The 21,716-nt window shown below is 42.9% G+C and overlaps 1 protein-coding gene across 4 annotated transcripts in view; it reads left to right on the forward strand.

Moving 5' to 3' along the window:
- Nucleotides 1-21,716, forward strand: part of Ssbp2 (single stranded DNA binding protein 2) — a 256,100-nt gene that overhangs the window by 212,406 nt on the left and 21,978 nt on the right. For 3 of the 4 annotated variants that reach the window (XM_010642855.3, XM_010642864.3, XM_033767893.1), the window contains exons 7-10: nucleotides 3,592-3,658; nucleotides 4,265-4,335; nucleotides 10,036-10,127; nucleotides 15,199-15,247. In XM_010642855.3, coding sequence (XP_010641157.1) covers nucleotides 3,592-3,658; nucleotides 4,265-4,335; nucleotides 10,036-10,127; nucleotides 15,199-15,247 — 279 coding nt within the window. The remainder of the gene's footprint in view (nucleotides 1-3,591; nucleotides 3,659-4,264; nucleotides 4,336-10,035; nucleotides 10,128-15,198; nucleotides 15,248-21,716) is intronic. The other variant, XM_010642858.3, reaches the window with a different exon arrangement.

Here is a 21,716-nt window from a genome sequence, read left to right on the forward strand (position 1 = left end):
AATCCTCAAAATTAGTTGGTACTGTTTTTTGCCACAGAAAATGTTTTTATACAACAAATATCGTGTGCCAACTTGCTAACTAGTTAAACAAGTCTGAGTGGAGTACATTTAACATGTTAAAAACACAGAAATCATCCCAACCACATGAGGTGAAAGTTTGTTTTTTCTGGTGTGAAGGGTGTAAAGAATGAATAATGACGCCCCCTGCTGGTTCTCGGAGGTAACCATTTAGCTCTCACAGGAATCATAGGTAAACATTTGACTTATGCTAAAATAAGAACGCTGATAACTCAGGAATTTCGATGAAGGTGTTTATTTTGAAAGACAGCTTGATCTTAAGATTTTTGTGAGTATGCTGTATTTTTAAGTGAAGAGTAGAAGTGAGAAAGATTTGTCAGTTGTCCTCATAGTCTAAGATAAACTAGAAGAAGTAAAATGTGGAAGAAATTGGTTACTGGCAGAAGGCCCTGCTGCCTACAGAGAGGCGTGGAGATTGTGGCAAGACCAGGGTGTGTAATGGGAAGCATTCGGGGACGTAGAAGAGCAAGGACTCCTGGCTCACAGTTGATAGTGTTTAGCTATATCTTTCCCATCTTCTTTTCTCCATGACTTTGGACAGGGTTGGCCACTTTTCCTTCTTGAAACTCTCCTCACGCATTTTTGAGGAAATAATGATTTTGGCCCCCTTCCTAATTTCAGCTCAATATTCTTTCTTACCTTTTTGATATCTTTGAAGAATTAATTCTTTTATCTTCTTCCTTTTCATTCTTTGAAGTTTACTCCATGCTTAACTTTTATCCAATCTAACTCCTCTTCCCTTTGTTCCTCGCAGTAAACATGCATTGCTCTGTGACAGTAGGCTCAGAGAAGGTCTCTGCTCTTGCTGAGCTAACAGTTGGTGATAAAGACTAAGAAAACAGCCCAGGGGCTGGGGATTTAGCCTAGTGGTGCCGCCACTTGTCTTGCGAGCTCAAGGACCTGAGTTCAACTCCTGGCACCAAAAAAAAGCTAAACACAGCAGATCTGATGATGGGCATTTCTAGGAACACCAGCATAAGAGCCTCATGTACCCACCCTGCTTACAAAGGCATCCAGGGACTGCACAGGAGCCCCACAGAGACAGCAAGATAGGGCCAACGTAGGTGGACACAGCTATATTGGCCAAAGAAATAAATTGAGTAGGTATATTTAAAAAATGTGTTGAGTGTAATGAAAGCCAGGTTTCCTGCTTTTGGATATTTACAAACCTAGAAAAGAAGAAGGCTAAAAATGACTCCAAAGTGTCAGATTTGAATTGGAGATGTTGACTCTGTAGTGTGTAGATATACCATGCACATCCGCAGATCAGAGTTCATCATAGATCTGTACAAGTGTGCACATTCGTGTGTGATGTGTGTGCCATGCTCACTGCTTACTAGAGGCTCTCCATGCCCAAGTGCTGTCCTCCACTAGAGGGATCAAGGGCCTCTGGAGAAAGAGTGCCTCCAGGGCTGGGCCAGAAAAAGTATGAGTGAACCTAGGGCATTTTATGCCAGAAGAAATTAAGAAAAATGTTCCAGAAATGCAGAGGGTGTGTCAGAAAGACCCAGAGCTAGCTTGAAGGTCTTCCCAGGCCTGGGATCATGCAAACACTGAAATAAATGATAATATCAATAGATTACAACCCACAGTGGAACTCAAGAGCAAGTGAGAAAGTAAAGGGGCCGTTGCTGGTGGGTGGGTAAAGGATTGGTAAGACCATGCTGTAAACGGTCTCAATTGGTTGAGAAGATAAAAGTAACCAGTGACAGAGAAAGAGTGGCTTTCCGCGTAGAAACCCGGCAGACGCCAGCAAGTGGGCGGCCAAAGCTGAGGGCGGCGGGGTGGGTCGGCCCTGCGCATTCGGGTGGCACCTTGAGGAGAGCACCTGACCTTTCCGGGGTGCTCCGCTGGGAAACTACGAGCTGCGCCAAGGCAGGAGGAAACACCGAAGAGTCACCCTACAGAATACAGGGCGCCTTTGCTTCAGAACTGCCGAAGACACAATAAGGAAGAGAGACATAGACAGGAACGCTAAGAACTGTTCCTGCTTAGAGAGCAAGAACAGCCCTGAGGGTGAACTGCAGCAGTCTCCATGTGGGGAGAAACGGCGAAACTACGGCAGGTCTGTGGCTTGGAGGGCAGTGTGAGGCCAGTGTGGTCTGCAAACCTGAAATGCGGGGTGGCGTTGTGCAGAGCTCGCCTGCCCAGGGAGCCGTCTGTGCTGCGCGGTTCCAACAGGGAAGGCTCTGTGCTGAGGCCCTGGTGGTTCCGACGCGTGATACTAGGACTGGCGGGGAGAGGCCGGGGGAGGCAGAGGCCGTGGGGCGAATGCACCTTTGACGGCGGGGAGTGTGGGTCCAGGCCGAGCAGAAGTCTTTGCGCTGCTCATGCATTTCTTCCTGTAGGCTTGGAAATTAAGTTTTTAAAGGCAAACAGACACTTACGGAGGGCCGGGGATGCAGGGTAGTCGTGTTGGCGGTGACCCCTGAATGGAGATCTGACGGTTACCAGTGGGGGAGCCCCTGGGAGAGGGGACCCAAGAACCACGCGCCGGGCGCACTGGTGAGCAGCACACCTGAGAGCCGCAGGGTCCCGCTGGGCTGCAGCGCCCCAGGAGCCCTGGCTCAGCACACGCGAGGTCTTCCAATCCCTGCCCCTGCCCCCAAAAATTATAAAATTGGTCTGAGGTTGTACTGATTGCAGCGTCCAAATGGTAACAAGAAAGCTGTTCAGGGTCAGGGATTTAGTTCAGTGGTTCCGCCGCCTGCCTCGCAAGCGCAAGGTACTGAGTTCGATCACAGGTACCAAAAAAAAAAAAGGAAAGCCATTCTGATCTGGGGTTCCTGGGCTTAATGTTAAGCCTCTGCTGAATGGTTTCACGAACTAGGTGAGGTTTCCCCGCTTTAATCAGTGGGGCCTGAGGCCCGGCAGGAGTGACCACCAGTTCTCGGGGCTCGACGGTGTGCCCAAGCTCACAGCGCGGCCAGGCCGGATCGCTGTCACCGCACCCGCTCGGCCCAGTGCTCCTCACACACGTGGTGCGTCCCGGGACGCTGGCTGTGTCCCGGCAGAACCCAAGCCACAGCCATGTCCGCCTTGTTCATTCTGCCTCCCTTTGTCCTCACGGTGGCCAAGTTGTGTGAACTTGACTGATACATCTTTCAAATAGTTTCTTAGAAAAAATGTAACAAAAAAATTCGTTGATCTCTGGGGCATCAAAAGAGTGAAATATTCTGTAAAAAATGGCTCATTTGTAAGAGGCAAAGTCAGTTATTTCAGTACCCGAAGCAAATTATAGTTCTGAGGAAGAAATGGCATACGTCTGTCTAGACTGTTATTCTCCCAAAGTGCTTACTTTACGTGCCACAAAATTGGGCAAACTGTAGAATCTTTTTAGAACCCAAGAACTTAATATTCAGTATATGGAACTATAAAATGTATAAATTAATGTGAAATATAAAACTCTTGAAAAACACTCAAATACATTATTTTATAGGAATTTTTAAAGTTTGAAAGCACTTACTTAAGATTAGTGATACTGATTTTTATTTTGTTTTACTGAATTGCTAGGCACTTGGAGGTGTACCAGGAAGCCAGCCATTACTCCCCAGCGGCATGGACCCCACACGACAACAAGGTGACTGAAGAAGGAGTGAAATCCTGGAACACCACAGAGGGGACGCCTTTATTTCTTCAGGAAAATTTGATTTGTAAAATCTTCCATAATTTTACCAGTTGTGTTTTTGAAAGCAATAGGGGTAAATATTTTCAGCCAACTCCTGGTTCTTCATAGTTCAGATAGTTGGTGATAATGTAAAAGCCAAATACATCGTTGTCTAAAACTTCATATTTTGACTAGTGACTGCTAGAACTTTTTAGATGACTTCAAACAAGTAGGAACCTACCTGATTATCTCACTTAGGGTTTCCTCTGCCTGTCTTAGTAGAGAGTAAGGTCAGGTGATGGGACCAGGGACCCATCCTCAGCTGGTGGACAGGTGCTGTCCTGGCTCCATGAGAGAGCAGGGGGCCACCACAGCCAGGAGGGAGAAAGGTCATCCAGACCTCCGTGAGAGCAGCAGGGTGGTGGTGGGAGGTGGGAAGGGGCCACAGGAGCCAGGGTCAGGGGCGGCCGTCACCAGGATACCAGTACCTGAGGTCACACCTTGCAGGGGTGGGGGGGTGGGGCTGACTCCAGCTTAGCCTCAAAGCAGGGCTTTGCTGACACCCTCATCCCCTTTCAGGACATCCGAACATGGCCGGGCCTATGCAGAGAATGACTCCCCCCCGAGGAATGGTGCCCTTGGGGCCGCAGGTAAGTGATCAGTGTGTTGCCCAGGCTGGCATCCTGCATCCCATGGATGCACATGGGTTGTTGGTGCATTTTTAGTGTATGCTGTCATCAGCCACACTTGCTGGGGTGCAGCTCAGTGGCCCGGCATGTGTTCGCTGGGTGTTAGGCCCAGGGTCCAATCCCAGGCTCGCCCACGCGCGTGCACACACACACACACACGCACACACACACACATCCTGACATGCATCCTCGTTAGGACCCTGAGGATAGAATATTTGTGACATTTGCAAATTACTGCAACAACAAACTGTATTTTAACAACTTGCTATCATATGCACTTTAGTTTATTTGGAAAAACATAATGTATAGAAATATAGTAATTAGTATAACAAGATAACTTAAACTTTTGTGAGCTATGTTAAGGAAGTGGTTAAGTTAAATAAAACTCAGTTAATTGAAAATATTAAGTAGAATAAACAAAATATATTTCTATAAGTCTTTTAAAGGATGCTATTGAAAATTTATTTATACAACCATATATCTTTATAAAATAGAAAAATAATAGAGAACCATTTCAAACTAAAGGTTAAAAGTTTCTTACTAAACAAGGATAATACTGCTGCCATACTACCAGATGTAATCCAACTTTTACTATCAGGATTTCCCAAAAGAGTAGAATGAGGCTAACTGCGTCATAACTCCTGGTGATATTTTAAGTGTGCTATTCCAGGATGTCATTTATTTAGCTAAAAACATCGTTTTGTCTCAGAAAAATTTCTCAAGGGAAGAATTGATTTTATCATGTTTAACTTTAAAGAAAACTAATCCAAAATCCAGAATTGTAAATGTTTACCTCCGGGGTCAGAAGTTGGCATGTCCTAAAGCTGGCAGTAATAGGTACTGCGAGTGATAGTTTTGGTAATTTTCATTTTCCTACTTTTAAAGAATTAAATTGTGTTTTTATTGTATCAGTGGAGTCAAAGACTCCAGCACTCTAATGATGTGACGTAGGCCAAGACTTCCTACCCAGCATAGAGTAATGTAACCAGCTAGACACACGAGGCTCACATACCTAGTTTCTCAGAGACTCCATGTCACATGAAAAGCCCACTCTAAATACACGCAACTGCCCCGCACTGCTCTCCCCTATGTATTTCCTTGAGATCTTATAAAACTCCCATTTAAATATCTAAAAATGTTCCCTGTTTCTATCCATAATAGGAAGGATGGTTTGTGTTAACCAACTATCACTGGGCTATTAATAGCAGTTGGGATTTACAAGATCTGCAGGATATTTCATTGACTAATGGACTTTCAGTCTTTAGTAAACTCTGCCACCACTAACATGGCTGTGCAGAATTTAAAGGTTTTTTCCCCAAAAGATTGTCTTAATAGGTCCATTTTAAATACGCATAAAAACTTTAGCCTGTAACTTAATTATCATGCTTCATTCAGCTCACTTGTTTTTTTTTTTTTAGCTCTTTAAGCTTTTGTTATTCCCAAAATATTACTAGTATTAGTTCTTCATACTTCAAAACTTAGAGCCTGTTTTATGGGTCATTTTTGCAGTGTTAAAAGAGATAAACAATGTTTGTGTAATCTATGTGAACATTTAAATCTCACTTGAAAATGGAGAAGTAGAAAGCATGCTATCATTTATGCTTTCTATCTACAGATCTGTTATAAATAAATAAGAGCAGGTAATAAAAACCTATTTCTGTTCATTAATCTCTAACTGATGTTTAATAACTAAGTTTATTGTGTGTGAATATTTTCTTTACATTTTCAAACTCAAAGGGAATAGTTTTATTTCTTCCTTTTAGATTGGCAGTACCCTTGCTATCTATTTTGACATAATATGTAAAACATAAAGTATGAATTGGTATGAATTCATCTCAGACCAGAAATATCGTTAATACATTTTTAAACTCACCGTATGCAAAGTAACAGGTGCTAAAGAAAGTTCCTTATACGTAGGACACATAATGCTTCAGTGAAGCCAGGAGCCACATTCATGGACCTTGTACCTTGTACACACTTCGTGACACTGCCACCGTGCATTCCTGCATGGTAAACTGTGAGAAAGGTTAGCTGTGCGTGCTGGGCCCGGTCACTGTGCCTGCCCCGCTCTGCTGCAGAGAGCCCCTGGGATGCTGTCTCCAGCTTTAGCACAAACACGGCATGCACTTCTTTTTTCATAGGCACTGCTTCTAGAAGTTTTTTTTCCTTTCTGCTTAGAATCAGTGTAGTGGAGGGAAACAGTAGTTATTTAATGGAACCACTGAAGCCCTAAACAAAGAAATGTGTGTGACTCTTGGGTCACACTAATTCAGGCAAAGTGCGCACGTAGAGCGCGGCAGATGTGTGATTAGCACTTACCGCATAAACGAAGAAGTCAAAGTCTGCCCCTCATCCGGCAGGTATCTCCTATCCCCTCATCTGTGTGGAACTAAGTATGGTAACAGAACATGGCTTTAAATCGGTATCAATATCCTCTCAACTGAAAAGCAAAATAATCTGTATAATCAAGAAAAAGATCTAATAACATATTTACAGTCATTTTCCCACTTGCTTTTGTAATAAGATTCACTTAGCTGACTCAAGTTTGTAAGCTCAGCAGGGTGTCAGGCGATTTACAGAAAAATTCACTAAAAGTACCTACTTCTAGTTCCGCCAGAAACCTGAAAGATAAAGAAGGCTGATATGTCTGTCATGCACATGAACCGATTTCCCTGATAAACGTGATCATATGCCCTCCAAACGTGGACTAATGAGAATTAGAATTAAAACGTTACACACAAGTAGGGTTTCCAGGTCAGATAGTCGGCTGAGGAAGAGACGGGGAAACGGTGGAACACATGATAGGCTCTCATGTTTTCTGTAAACTCATTCTACACAGTAAACCGATTCTGTGTTTTCAAGTTTAACGCGGTGTTAGAATTCAGCTCAGTGCAGGAAAAACTTCCTAGGAGTTACACCGTCCAATCATGGAAGGCGTTTTATAAACCTTCTCAGCACAGCCCAAACAGCCGTTCTGACAGGAACACCGCATTGGAAAAGAGATTAGACCAGATGGAATTGCATAGTTGCCATCAGCTTTGAAATTCAGTGATTCTAAATTAGCTCTTCCCATTCTGTCTTTGTTGATACCACTTGGAAAGCAGTTGTTATTCTTTCTTTTCCCCCTAATTTCTTTTTGCTTTAGATGATTCATAAAATGAAAATATTTTCTCAATCTATCAAATATGTACTGTTTTGAACAATCTCTTACTTGCTATGACAATTCAGTCTAATTGGGCAGTCATTTATTGAAGGCTCACTGTGTGCCAAACATTGTACTTGAGCACTAAGTAAATAAAGGTGAATAAAATCAGTGCTCTGTTGTCCGGGTACTTACTTCTTGGTGGGACACCCAGACCCATCTAAATTATCATATAATAGGGAAAGTCTAGAAAGGAAATGTACATGCTTTCTAAGCAATGGCCAAGGAGTCAATACATAAAAAAGCAAGTAATTCTATTAGTATTGAGGACTCCCTGGAAGCCAACACGAAGAGGACTCATTTAAGTTGTATTAGCAATGGTAAGGAAGACTTAGCAGCTACAGTTTTAACCAAAAGGACCATGTTTTTAACACATCAAGCAGTATGATGGGTGCTTTATATTCTTTCCTTCTATCTGGAGGATAATAGCATTACGTTACAAATAAGGAAGCTAAAACTGGGTGGTCACTGTGCAACTTGCCGGCCTAAGATCACACAGAAAGAAAAGAGAGTAATGGACACAGAGCTGCTAGAGCAGAGATTCAAACAACTGTATTTCTATGTCCAACATGTAAAGAAAATTCATGTTTTCCTTGGTAAGACAAAACACAGGTCTTCTAAGATTAAATGGTAAGGGGAGAGTTTTCTTGTGAAGCATTCTAGTTTAATTTACCATTCATAGTTTGTTTCCAATGAATATCATTTTTCTCAGACACCCCTTGCTAATACTGCTGGCATCCCCATGTGTGACCCAGAGAGTAAGGGAAGTACTCATCCTCTAACCAAGGCTCAGATGTGGGCACAAACCGCCCCACTGTCCCACAGCACCCACACTGGGACATTTAAATATAGTAGAAGCAAGTGAGAACAGCACATAACTAAGGGATTTCACTTACGAAGTGAGTCTTTCTCTCTGGGGTTAATAGACCCTTTCTCACTGATTTATTTCCTTGTCATCTTAGCACCTACTACAAAAAGAAAGGCCAAGGAAGACAATTTTGCATGAGCATAAAAGTGTACTATGTGTTTTTGAACTTGGAGAAACCCAGTAGGTTAGAGAATACCGTTGGGAGTAGAATGAAGGCGAAAACTGTAGGAGGTAAAGGCAGAGAGCTGGGGCAGAGCTGGGAATGCCCTCAGAGGGCCACACTGGAAGAGCTCAGACTTTTTGGCTGGTAGCTGGTTAGCTGTAAGAAGGCAGCTCGAGAGAACACACAGAATAGAGGAGCGGAGAGAGTGAGGTAGACCAATCGTCTCATACCTGGCAGAGATTAGTGAGGGGAGGAAGCACTGTTTCAAGGTCTTCACAGGTAGAATCTGTAGAGTATGGTGCCAGACTGAGTGTGGGGGTTAAAGAGAAGGAAGAAACATCAAGGAGCTCCCAGAGAGACCTGGACCACACTATTCTGTGGAAGGCGCAGCACAGAACTCCTGAGAAAGGAGATGCGGAGGACTCCTCAGGAGGGGGAGCACTGCTGTTGCCAGGTTGTCCAGGTGGAACCGAGTCTGGGACCTTAAACATGTGAGTTATCTAGGGGCTCAGCGAGATTCCATGATAAAATATAAAGATCTGGATTCCTAATGTGTAAATAGTTGGTGGAAAAATAATACCACCTAAGATCGCCCATAAATATGTATTTATTAAAAGGAATGCTGTAGCTAGAACTTGGAGGAAAGCAACATTTAAAGAGTTAGCAAAATAAAAGCAGCCAGCGATGAAAAGTGAAAAAGAGTATGCAGAAGAGTAGTATCAGAAAGCCAAGTGTGACGGTGGTGGAGAGTCAGGGCATATGAACAGCACAGTAGCACCTGTTACAGGTCTGTAAGCTGTAACCAAGCTGACAGGATGTGGGTGTTAGAATATTGAACTGTCTTTCAACCTCTGACTACAATAGATGTTAAATGAAGTTCATTGGGTCATATAATTCATGCATGTATATTTTGAGTATATATTACTTTCCATATATTTTGCATATTTGCAAGTATTCTTGCATTTGTGTGTTGGGTTTGTGATTTTGTGAGAAATTCATATTCAACTTTCTTGAGCTGAGTTTATCTGTTTTGTATTCTTCATTTTCTTCAAACCTCATGTAATTGTTTTGGGTCTGATAATTTCAAGCCCTTTGAATAAATTTTTTCTCTAAAAACACAATTTTTGATTTATGAAGTGTTTTATTTGAAAAAGTTCACTAATGTGCCAGTATTGGGAGATTAATAAAGATATATTGAATATTAACACCTTAATCATTGAACATGCTCTTGTGATTGTCCATGTTCATGTAGTTTTATAAAGACACAAACCAAAGTAATTGTTAAAATAGAAGCTAAAGTTCAGAGTGGACCCTTCAGAGAATGAATTACACAGGCCTCAGCCAGTCGGGAGTTGTGTAGGGAAATCATTAACCTGCTCTCCTTTCTTCCCCCCTCCTCTTTGGTTTTGTTTTTTTGTTTTGTGGTAGTCTGACCCTTGGTTATCATTACAGAACTATGGAGGTGCAATGAGACCCCCACTGAATGCTTTAGGTGGCCCCGGGATGCCCGGCATGAACATGTAAGCAAAGTGCTCTGTTATTCTGTACAGTGACGCGTTCTCTCTTCTCAAGTCTTCTGAGATGATACCAGTTTGTAAAGCAAGTCGAGCCCTCGCTGTCTGTGTAACGGCGAACTAAATGTGAGCTGCGGTGTTCCCTTCATTGCCACAACCTAATCTGTGTTTTCTTCCTTTTTTGCAAAGCTTTCATCTTGCGTTTTCAGGTGCCGCCCGTGATGACCTTTGTCCATTTCTTTGTACCCACCATACAGTCTCAGTGCGGAATCTGTAGAGAACGTGAAGAGGTGCAAAGCCGAGACCATGGCTCACACAGTAGGGTGTCGTGGGCCTCGTTCTGGCAGATATGAGTGCTTCACACAGTGAAGTTTTTAACTATACATGAGTGTCCTTCACTTTTGCTTTATGAGGCCATTCTCAACCCAGCAGGAATTCCCTCTGGTACCCTCTTGTGTATTAAAGAGCTTTCCATGGGTGTAGGATGTAAAGAGTCAACTAAAAAATTATTTTTGGAAAGACCTTTCAAACCCAAATGGGAAGTCTGTTTCTCTTAGCCAGTGCAATGCAGTTTGTCAGGGAGTTTCTACTGATTTTTCACCATCCAACTTACCCTCAAAGTCGAATCCATCAGGAATTTGCTGGTGACTTTCCTCAGATCCGGGGGAGACCATCCCACTGTGTGAACTAAAGGAAGCTTACCAGAAATAAATGTTTCACCTGAGTATTTTCTCAGACACATTTTACATAAGTCCCTGTTTCAGTTACCTAAGTATCAAATTAGATAACTCTGTTGTCATTAGTGGTATTAAAGACACACTGTGAAATAAGTTCTTTTGATGTATATAGGATTTTTTTTTAAAGTTTCTGAAACCACTTTCATGGAATTCAGTTTTGCCTAAAATTGAAAATAGGTTAATAGCTGGATACAAGCCAGACTCAAGACCAACAGAAGACGGGAGGGAGAAAGTAGGTCAGATTTTCTCATCCCATCGTTTTTCACTTTTAAAATAAAAATGGATGGATACGAAGTCTGACTGTTCTTGGATTTCTCAAAGGGTTAGCCTTTTATTAATGGTTGCTACAAAAAAAGAAAAGAATGAATAATGTTTTGTGCTTGTGTTGAAGGCTGAAGCTATTAATGATGGGACAGGGAAATAACGTAAAATTTACCTGGGGCCTCACTTTCCAATCCAGCCTGTTTTAAGGAGTATAAACATGAATATGATCATCCCAGGATTGTTACTGAGAATGCACCTAGTATCTTTGCACATGTTACATGACATTATAATGGCCATGTGGCTGACTTTAGATCAACCCGTTTGTGCTAGTGCAGAGAATTTATTTTCATGTGACCATTAAGAGTCGCAAATAGCTGCTTAAAATTGTCCAATTCCTTTCCAATTTCCTTTTTAAAATGTACTGATGTGTGTAGTTAGGAGTACGTTTAAATCTCAGAGACTATGGAGACTAAAAATAAGCCTGAAATTTTTATTGTGTGGTGTGTTTTGTTTTGGTTTTTGTTTTTGTTTTTTTTTTGAGTGTGGGTTTCTTATTTCAGTATTCCAAGATATTTTTAAAGCTCTTCAATTATATAACATTTTACTATTAACATAATTTCTGGTTATTAATGAAATTTTAAGTCTTAAAGACTCTAATTTCATTGCTATTTCCTTTTATTTGTAATTTTATATCATTTTCCATTTTCTATATATTAAAATTCCTTTCAAAAATAAGAAAAAATGTAAGTTCTTACATCCTTACATATTTACAAAAGTAAACATTTTCCTCTCCTGAGAAACTTCCCCAGTATGGCAATGAGAGAGAATAATTACTGTATTGACAGTGGCCCCAACAAAGCAAAAATGAATTTTAAAAGTCATAAAAAAACAACACTCTATGTCCACACTCTATTGTAAGTTTAATTAGAATTCACTTCATAATTTATTATTTTTAAAACAGTAAGTCCGTGTAATAGCAAACAAGTACTTCTACCTTGTATCAGTGGCATTCTTCATGTCTTTCATTATTATTTGATCTTTTGCATGTTGGCCAACTTAAAAATTGAAGTGAAAAATATCAGATTGGTATTATCTTACCTATGTCTTCAAACTATTTTAAAATATTTGTGTGTTGAGAAAATCATATTTGGATGCCTCTTTCTTATTTGCTTTGAAAATACAATGACAGTCAAAAATAGCAGACACTGAAAAAAAAAATACCCAAAATGGCCACTGATGTAATTACGGTAAGTTACAGCAGCTGTGTCCCTTCATTGTGAACTAAACCACTTGGAACAAAATTTTGATAACTTTATTTTTAAAAATTGGCCATCTCCAAAGAAAGTAATTACTTTGATGTACTTTTTCCCATGTGTGCTTTAAACTCTGGGATGAATTCCACAAAGTTCAATTAAAATTAAAAGTTTATTCTCAGTATTTCTGTAACTGGTATTATATCTTCAGAAGTAAAAGTCTAATGTTACTTTAAGTGATTTAAATAGAATTTATAAACTGTGGCCCAATTGTAAGTGTTTTCGAATGCATTGTAGGTTGTATTTTCAAACAAACTTGAAATGTGGTACATTTCTAAATTAATTACATTTTTACATATTTCCAAAGAATTCAGGGTTAACTAATAAAACATTTCCAATTCAATTTTTTATACTTTGCTATCTTAGGGAAACCAAGAGGACTAAGGATTTTCAAAGGATCGTGTTTAATACCTTATCCTGTAATGTTACCTGTAGTAAAATGAGTGTGAATTACAGAAGAAAAGAGGAATTTTCTCTTTGGTGGTCATAGTTGCTCTGATTCCATCAAAATCATCATCTTTACAGACTTATTTTAAATTTATGTTTCTCAGTCAACTGTGATGGCCAGAGCTGCCTAAGCAGCTGGGGCAGGTTGAAGACCAGGCTGGGAAACTTAATGAGACCCCATCTCAAATTTTTATTTATTTATTTTTATTTATTTATTTATTTATTTTGGTACCAGGGATCGAACTCGGGTCCCTGTGCTTGCAAGGCAAGCGGTGGAACCACTGAGCTAAATTCCTGGCCCTCAAAAATTTAAAAAGTAAAATAAATAAAATAAAAAAGGACTGGGCTGTAGCTCATTTTCTGGGTTCAACCTCCAGTACTACAAAATATTTTAAAGTTTTCTCTTATTTTTTTATTGACACTGGCCTGATTCTACTTCAAGCTATACTTACATAAAAGTTTCCATTCAAGATAACATGTACGTGGATTATTTTCTTGATGATACTATTGGCTCCAAGAGGAGGGATTACAGAGTTTATTTATTCTGTGAAAATCCTTCACTGTATAACTCCCAGTTTCAGCACTGTCTGAAAAATAGCAGTTATCACATAATCTCATAACAGTAAGATGAAGTATGAAGTGCATAGTACACTGGAACTAGATTAGTATTTACTAGACAAAAGGCATAAAGACATTTTATGTTACATATGACATAATAAATTTAACATTTAATTTAATGTTAATTGAATAAAAATTTTAGTTATCTTGACATTTAATTTAGCATGTTATTAGACAAATTTTTAAATACCAAGATACTTTTATCTAGTACATCTCATTCCTATAGTACTTAGTCATAAAGTTTCAAATTTATGAGCTCATTATATGTCATCACTGTATGTAAATTTTTGCAGTGACATAGGTTTTTTATGTTACCTTCACATAAATATTTCCCGGTCTCCTTGCTGTGTTTTACTTTACACCATACAAATCGCCGGGCCAGGTCCTCCTCCAGATGTTCCCTGACCCACATTCCCCGGTTTGCATTATTCCACGTCCGCGGGGACCTTGAATGCTAGATGTGAAGTCCCCGCACTGGACGGCTCCAGGCATTTTCGGTCCCGGACATCGCCTGAGAGAGGCAGCGGCTCAAGAAGGACACGGCCCCGCCCACTTCTACCCACCCAGCGTCAGGCTTCCCCCACCCCGCACGTCACACCCGGCAGAGCTGTGCTGGGCATCTGCACCGCTCTGGTGGCAGAGCCCGTGCCCCTCCCTGCTGCTCACACCGCCGGAGGACCCAGAGCAAACTCGGAGCCCTGACTATGCCAAGCAAACACAGATCCTGGAACAGCTGACTTGGACAGCTCCTTCGTCTAACATTTAACACTTTAGGCTTAAGGGTTCTAGAATAAGGGATTTTTTTTTTACATCAAACTTTTCACTATCTTAGTGGTTAGAGAAAAGAGGAATTCTGAGTAGTCTTAATTGCTGAAGAACAGCTGTGCTAGTCTGCTTTTCCTAAGACAGTGTTTACTCGGGTATGTTTAGTACTACAACATGAGAGTAAGACCTTGATTTAACTAACTGGCCTTTAATTTTGATTTAAAACATTTATGTCCTTATAAGGTATGGGGTGCAAAGCACTCGCATCCTAACGTGAAATAATACATTGGCATACATTAGCATAAGTGTCCTCATGTTTTTCTAAGATTTCTCCTAGCCGCTGCCTTAAAATTATGAGGATGAGAAAGTGACTCTTTACTTACATTAACTAACTTATCAATGGCACTAAAAGATAGATTGATATGTAGTTGTATAAAATAACATTTGATGCTCCATGATATTTTTTAAAGGAGACAACTTTAGATACTCTTTATGTATATTTGTTTATCTGTAGTTGAAAAAGAGCAGTCATTATATAGATAAATGGAGACAGACATAATTCAGTTTATTTGAGTTATAGGTGTCTCTTATATTTGTCACAAGTTAATGTTTATACTTATTTCATTTGCTGCAGAAGTGCCATAATGATTCAGATATGTGTATGTCTGCTATTTGTGTGATTAATATTTCTGCTTCTAAAATTTTTTAAATGTTTAAATAAAACTAGCCTTGCTAAAAGTAGTTTTATTTGGGAGAAAAACATTCATGGAATGGTTAACCTCTTTTAAGGAATAAAAAAAGCTATGAAAATAATTTCAGTGTTGAACTAGAATTGCATAGTGACTAAATTATAAACAATAGTTTGATTTGTTGTATATAACTTATAAATCATTAAAACATAGTTTAAAAATTTACTTATCTTGTTATTTTTAGGGGTCCAGGTGGTGGCAGACCTTGGCCAAACCCAACAAATGCCAATTCAGTGAGTATATATATATATTTTTTCCATATATAAGTATATATATATATAATATTTTTCTTTTTCACTTGGTAACATTTCACAAAAACTTGTTGCTTTGAAAACATTAAAATCCATTATATTAACCTCTTTAACCTCCCAAAAAAGTTTGGTGTATTTTTTAGAAAAATATGCATCACTTTTATAGCTATCTAATTGTTTCACTTCAAGAGCTAATGTAGAAGTACATCTCTGCCCATTAAGGATTCTCAGAAATAAAGACGGGGTGGTGTGCGGCAGGTAGGCCGTGACCGCCTCTGCCACCTGTGTGTTCGCCCCGAGTAGTGGGGTCTCCCCTCCAGGAGCGGCAGTAATCGCTAGGTGCCAGGTGCGCACATGCTCCCTGAGAGGAGCCGGGGTCCTGGCGGCGCCCCTGTGCCGTCGCACCTGACTTCCCTGCCGTGGGGGCCGGAAAAGGCCGTGTGGCCCTGGTTTGACTGCACAGGTATTTTTCTCTTATGACTGTCATGCAGATATGTGCGCAGGCTGAGAACCGAGCTATCAGTCCCTTAAATGACTACGATTCCAATTGCATGACCCTAGAGATTCTTTCTTTTCGCGGCCGGAAGGCTCATTAAACCTCACCTACGGATAGGATTAATTTAGACCTCAAGAACGTGGGAAATGGGATGTGCGTCTAGGAAAGACCATCCTAAATCCACCGCAGAAATATTCTAAAGCAGAAATCACGTTCTTAATAAATACGTGTTGGGTTTAAGAAAAAATTTTAATTTGTGTTGCCTGCTTTCCTCATAGTTAACAGCTATGAGGTTTTCTAACTTGAAGTTATTTGAGGCGGAGACAGTGATGCAGCTTGAGCTTGGGTCTCCAGTGAGCTCTTCGATGAGTCCAAATACTCTTTTTCTGGGCCGTGTCCTAGTGTGAGTAGCTCCGCTCCTCCCAGGCGCTCTCCACCTGCTCCTGGGCATTACAGGAGCCTGGTTTGTTTGTTGCTTGCTATTTGCCGTGACCAGCTAACCTCTGGCCTGCGCAATTCAAAATGGGCTTCTTTCGGCTTCCTACTAAACGCTCATAAGGATATGGCAAAACTTTTTACACCACTGAACGCTCAGTCTTCCGGGTACTGGAATCTGGAGAGAATTCTGTCCCCCGCTGGCTTGACCTCCTGGAAGTAGGAGCCTCCTGCTGTCTCCTTCCCTCGGCCGCCCTGCAGACCCCTGATACACTCGGCCCAGGCTGAGGCCCCACAAAGCCCCCCGGGGCAGCGTCGGGGCTGAATGCTGAGAGCGGGGCGTTGTCCCCAGGGGGAAGCGGAGCCGGTGGGCAAGGAGCCCCCCACGCCTCAGGTTGCTGTGGAGCTGAGCACCGCGGTCGGAAAAGGCTGTGTACCAGACCTGCAGTCCTGAGCTGCTTTAGGCCCGGAGAGACACCCGAGCCAGCGGGAAGAGGCAGTGTGCACCCCTGCAGTCAGCCCCAGGGCCGGGAGGCGTCTGGGCCACAGGCGTGGGAACAGCCGCTCCTCACTCACGGGTGCGGCCGAGACCGTGGTCACCGCAGTGCCCGTGCGGAGGGAAGCCGGCCCGGGGGTGCGCCTTGCCAGGGCGGCAGAGATCCTGGGCGCCAGTGACTACCGCAGCCCGAGCGTGGAGGAGGAGCTGCCAGCGCCTGCGGGCGTCTCGTCCGCCTTCTCTCTCCTGTTGTGTGCACCTCCTGTGCGTGTTTGACACTGCAGGCTCTACTCGGTGAGCATCAGCAGAGGGCGTAGGCGTCTCGTCCGGGCACCGCGTTACAGAGGGCTTTTTATTTTTGCTGTTTTCAGGTATGCTTTACCTTACTCGGAAGTAACTTCAGATTTACAGAGAACTGGCAAAGATGGTACAAAGAATTCCCATACCTCCTCTCCCAGACTTCCCGTGTTTGCTTTATCATTTCCTCCCTTTACATAAACATTTTCTTGACACATTTAATATTTCCTAAAACTTTACCCCTACATACTTCAGTGTGTGTCCCTAAAAACGAAGTCATTCTTTCGCAGCTCCAAAGCATTCACTAGATAGGAGAACCAACACGGTGTAGGCAGTTTGAAGGCACAGAGCTCCTTCAGAGCTCACCAGCTGCCCCTTGATGTGTGTAACACTGGAGAAGCCCATTCTCCTGGGCATTCTGCCGCTGTGCTGCCTGCAGCCATTGCTGGCCTGGTTCACACGATGCCCCAGATGAGCAGATGCGCCCTATAAGTTTGGTGGAAACACCAGAGGCGGCGCTGTTCTTTGCTGGGGCATCGTTTCCAGAGGCACCCACCATGTCTTATCTGATGACTGGCCATGTTAATTGTGAACATTGGTTAAGGCCTTCCTCATCCAATTTCCAACCCTGCAAAACTGCTGTTTCTCCTTGGTAATTATTAGCTTGCAAACACGCTTTAAAACTACAGGAGCTGGGTATGGTGGCGCACACCTGTAATCCCAGCAGTCAGGAGGCTGAGGCAGGAGGATCACTGAATTCAAAGCCAGCCTGGACTACATAGCCAGACCCTGCCTTTAAAAAAAAACTACAGGAAATATGTTGTTTCTCCTTGTACCTTCATCAGTTTTTCTTGCCATCTGTTAATGATTCCTAAATGAATCACCATTTTTTAACCCTCATTGGTTACCAAATGGACATTTTCTCTCCTCTCCTGCTCCGTGGGAAAGTCAGTTTTAACTGGGACAAAGACTTGGTTTCTTCCCCGTTCCTGTCCCTGCCTCACAGATGTGCTTGCGGAAAGTTCCGTCAGGTGTGCTTGGAGTGCCGAAGCGGGCTGAGAGTGGCCATGAGAGCCCTGCAGCAGGGCCAGCCGTCCTCATCCAACGTGCCGTGGTCTGAGTGCCAGGCCTGTCCTGAGCCCTGACGGTGCAGCCCGAGCCCTGGAGAGTTCTCACAGGGAGAGCGGGACACAGAACCCCCGGCCAGCGCGGCCCTGAGCAGGCCATGTGTGTCCACACACAGTGCACACAGGCGCACACCCACGCTGTCACCGGGCGCTTTAGCCCCAGCCCACACCAGCTCACCGGGCCCTGCTGCCATCCCTGGCTTCCCCGAAGGAAGGGGGCTCCTGCGGTTGTCAGATGCTAACTCCCGAGTCTTCTCGCTGGCTGCAGTGTTGTCTGTCAAAGTGTTTTGGCCGAAGTTGGCTTTGGCACTCGTTTATGACAGCAGGAGAAACATTTCTAAGGACAAATCTATGTTTTCAAATATGAATGAAACTATCTGTTTTTAAGACTATTTTACGTCTAGCCTGAGACCTCTTGGTCTAAGATTCTTGCCTGGAAGTTTATTTACAAATCTACCAATTCTAGTTTTTCCTGTTATCTTTTTCACAAGGAACTGTGTGCCCTTCAGTTTGGCTGTACAACAAGGTCTAAGAACTGGCAAACATTTTCATTGAAATGAAATACTTTTCATCACAAAATACAGAAAATCAACCAAAATAGATTCATCCAGGAAAAGATGCCTGCTCCGGGTATCAGGAAAGGGCAGTTGTCCATGTGACTTTGGGCACACTTGTTTCCCAGGGTTCCAGTCGGTCATCAGGGCTTCTGAGTTACCCTCAGTGGAGCAAGAAGGCGGAGTGAAGCTCTAGGATTACGCTGCTAGAACGAAACTCACACTGGTTAAGCAAAAGAGCTCCAGCTCTTGCTTGTTCGTGTAGCAGCTGCTAACATGCTGTCTGCAGTCCAGTCACACAGTGCCTGCCTGGCCGCGTCCGGACCGTGTGGAGTGGAAGTGAAGGGTCTGCTTCACCGCAGAAGAAGGGACATGTTCAGTACCGCACTGTGCTCTGTGACCGTGACCTGCCAGCTTGATGGGGAGCAGAAAGGAGCTCCTTTAAGGGGAAAACCCAAGGCTCTGCTGTATTACAGCACCTCAGCCGGAGGGAAATACTAATCTGTTACTCCACCTGGGCGCTCCTCTATAAAATAGAGGCTCACTCTATTAAAACAGTGCTAAAAGTGACATCATTTACCTTCCTACTGGCACAGATAGTATTTTGTTATTCCCCTTCCTGGTTTCTAATTAACCAATGAGTATAAAGTAGGTTGATGCTTCACAGTGCAAGCAAAATGTGTAGCCAAAGTCTTACTGTGAAAAAGCACAGCCCTCCAGGGTTTCTCTAGGCCTCTCTGCAGCAACACAATCATGGGTGTTAGGACTCAGAACAGCTCAGGATATTTGGGTCCTTGTGGCAGCTCTGGAATCACACAACTCCTTTCTCAGACAACAGATTCTTGTAGTTTTAGGATTCTGACCTCTGATTTTGCTTATCTTCTACATCTTTGCTTTTATCTTTCATTTCATCATAATGGGTATTTTTATGAAGTATGAGGTAGAGTTAAGAGAGAGGATTTGGGGATAAAGAGAAGGAGAAATTTGAAGGTGATTTCAAGTCTTTGTGTTCTAGTTTTTGGGAAACTTGTAATAACACAGCAGAGCTAGGAATGTAGGGGGAAGTCAGCCTTAGAGGACAGAAAAGGAGATTTGGGTTTGGGGATGTTCCATTTGAAGTCTATTTGTAAAATACCATTGGTTTTTTCACGGTGTGTAGTGCACACTCTGTCACAACACTGAACGAGGTATGTTATAATTGGAGTCTACAGTGTTAACCCTCAGCTGGGTGCTCTCTGATGGTACACTAGCAGGTTACATACCCTTCCCTAGTCAACTGCTACATCTGATTTCCACAGTGATTGTTATAACTCTGTATTTGTCTCCCTGTGGCCTTTTTGCTATCTCTGGACCCTTCTCTACCAACTAAAATTGTCTAATATTTTACTAAAAAAACAATAAGAACCATTGGTCTTGAATCTCTTCAAATTCTACCCTCCACCTTCAGTAGCACCAGACCTTTAGTCCAAGCTCTCTCCCCTCCTGCCTCAGTCGGAGAAGTATGCTTCCATTTTCTGTTTTCCATATATCCTGCTCATTTGCTCTGGCCTCCCATCTTTCTCTTTGCATTGACTGGAACATTTCTCTAATGCTGAGCCAGTGGACCACATCCCAAGACAGCTGTGAGTCCAGACCCTGCCCTCGTGTAGGGCCGGAACGGATGGGTAGCAGAGAGAGAGCTGCTCTTGGCCCTTTCTGGCTCACAGGCCAGCTCCCCATTGGCCTCTCTGTCCCCACCACCACTCTAGAACATGAATTCTGGACCCAGACTTTCTGTCATCCCTAGAAACCACATAGGTGACGAATGGGGCGTCTGTGACTGACCTCCCTGTAGGAGACTTGCCCTATCAAGATGGGTAGCAGAGAGCTGCTCTCGGCCCTTCCTGGCTCACAGGCCAGCTCCCCATTGGCCTCTCTGTCCCCACCACCGCTCTAGAACATGAATTCTGGACCCAGACTTTCTGTCATCCCTGGAAACCACATAGGTGACGAATGGGGCGTCTGTGACTGACCTCCCTGTAGGAGACTTGCCCTATCAATTATGCCCAAAGCAGGCTGTGAAGGGTTCACCCCTCAGATGGCTCATTTTAAGAAGTGGGTCTGACTGAAGCTTATGTGACTCATAGGAGCACCTCATAAGCAGCATGGTAACATGCAGGTTAGCACGGCCTTCCTGCTAATGCCACAGCAGAGACCAGAGAAGTGTGAAGGTGTGGGGATCAATAGAAGATAACATAGTAGCCGAGCTCAGAGTAACTTGCACCCAAATTCCATTCCCATGACTAAACCCTTCTTACCTAGAAGGGCAAGGTTCTAATTACAGCCCTGTACTTTGTTCTGTTCCTAATTTGAAGCTTTGTCTTTCCCTGTACACACCTTGCCTGCATTAGTGTCCATAGCACCTGCATGACCGCATGTCCTCATGTTTGGTTCCCCTTTGCCACAATCTGATTGCCAATAAAAATCAGTGACCTGGACTGACCGGGGCCACTGCTGGTTGCTCAGCACTGGCCGTCCTGGCTCCCCACTGTTTTCTTTAATTCTGTCTTTGAGTCTTTCTTCAACCTGTGTTGTACACTGGGCAGGAGACTGGAACCCACATTTCCACTCCCACCAAAGTCCTGATCTTAAGGACACGGTGACCCACGTACAAGCCAAATAGGAGAGCTTAACTCTGTGCTCATCAGACTGGCCTCTAAAGCATTCAGTTGCTCGATTTTTTATAAATGTCTGTCAATTTCTATTATTTTTCTCACTTTAATAATGTTTCTCTATATTTCCATATCATCACTCCAGTGCTCCTTTGAACTATTTAATTTTGGATGTGTTGTCTCAGGATAGCAAGAAGGCTCTGGAATTATCACAGCAATGTGGTGTTAATGCCCTCTAATCTCTATAAACGAACTTGTTTAAGAGCTTGATTTGAAGAGAAAAGGGGAATTTGTTGCCCACATCTTACCCCCATTCTGCATTTGTTTTATTATTTTCCCTTGCTAATTGGATCAGGAAAAGTAAGACCTCTGCCCATACCTCATGAATGTAGTAA

The sequence above is a fragment of the Fukomys damarensis genome, unplaced genomic scaffold (assembly GCF_012274545.1).
Source record: "Fukomys damarensis isolate Sample0158 unplaced genomic scaffold, DMR_v1.0_HiC HiC_scaffold_3, whole genome shotgun sequence".
Taxonomy (NCBI): domain Eukaryota; kingdom Metazoa; phylum Chordata; class Mammalia; order Rodentia; family Bathyergidae; genus Fukomys; species Fukomys damarensis.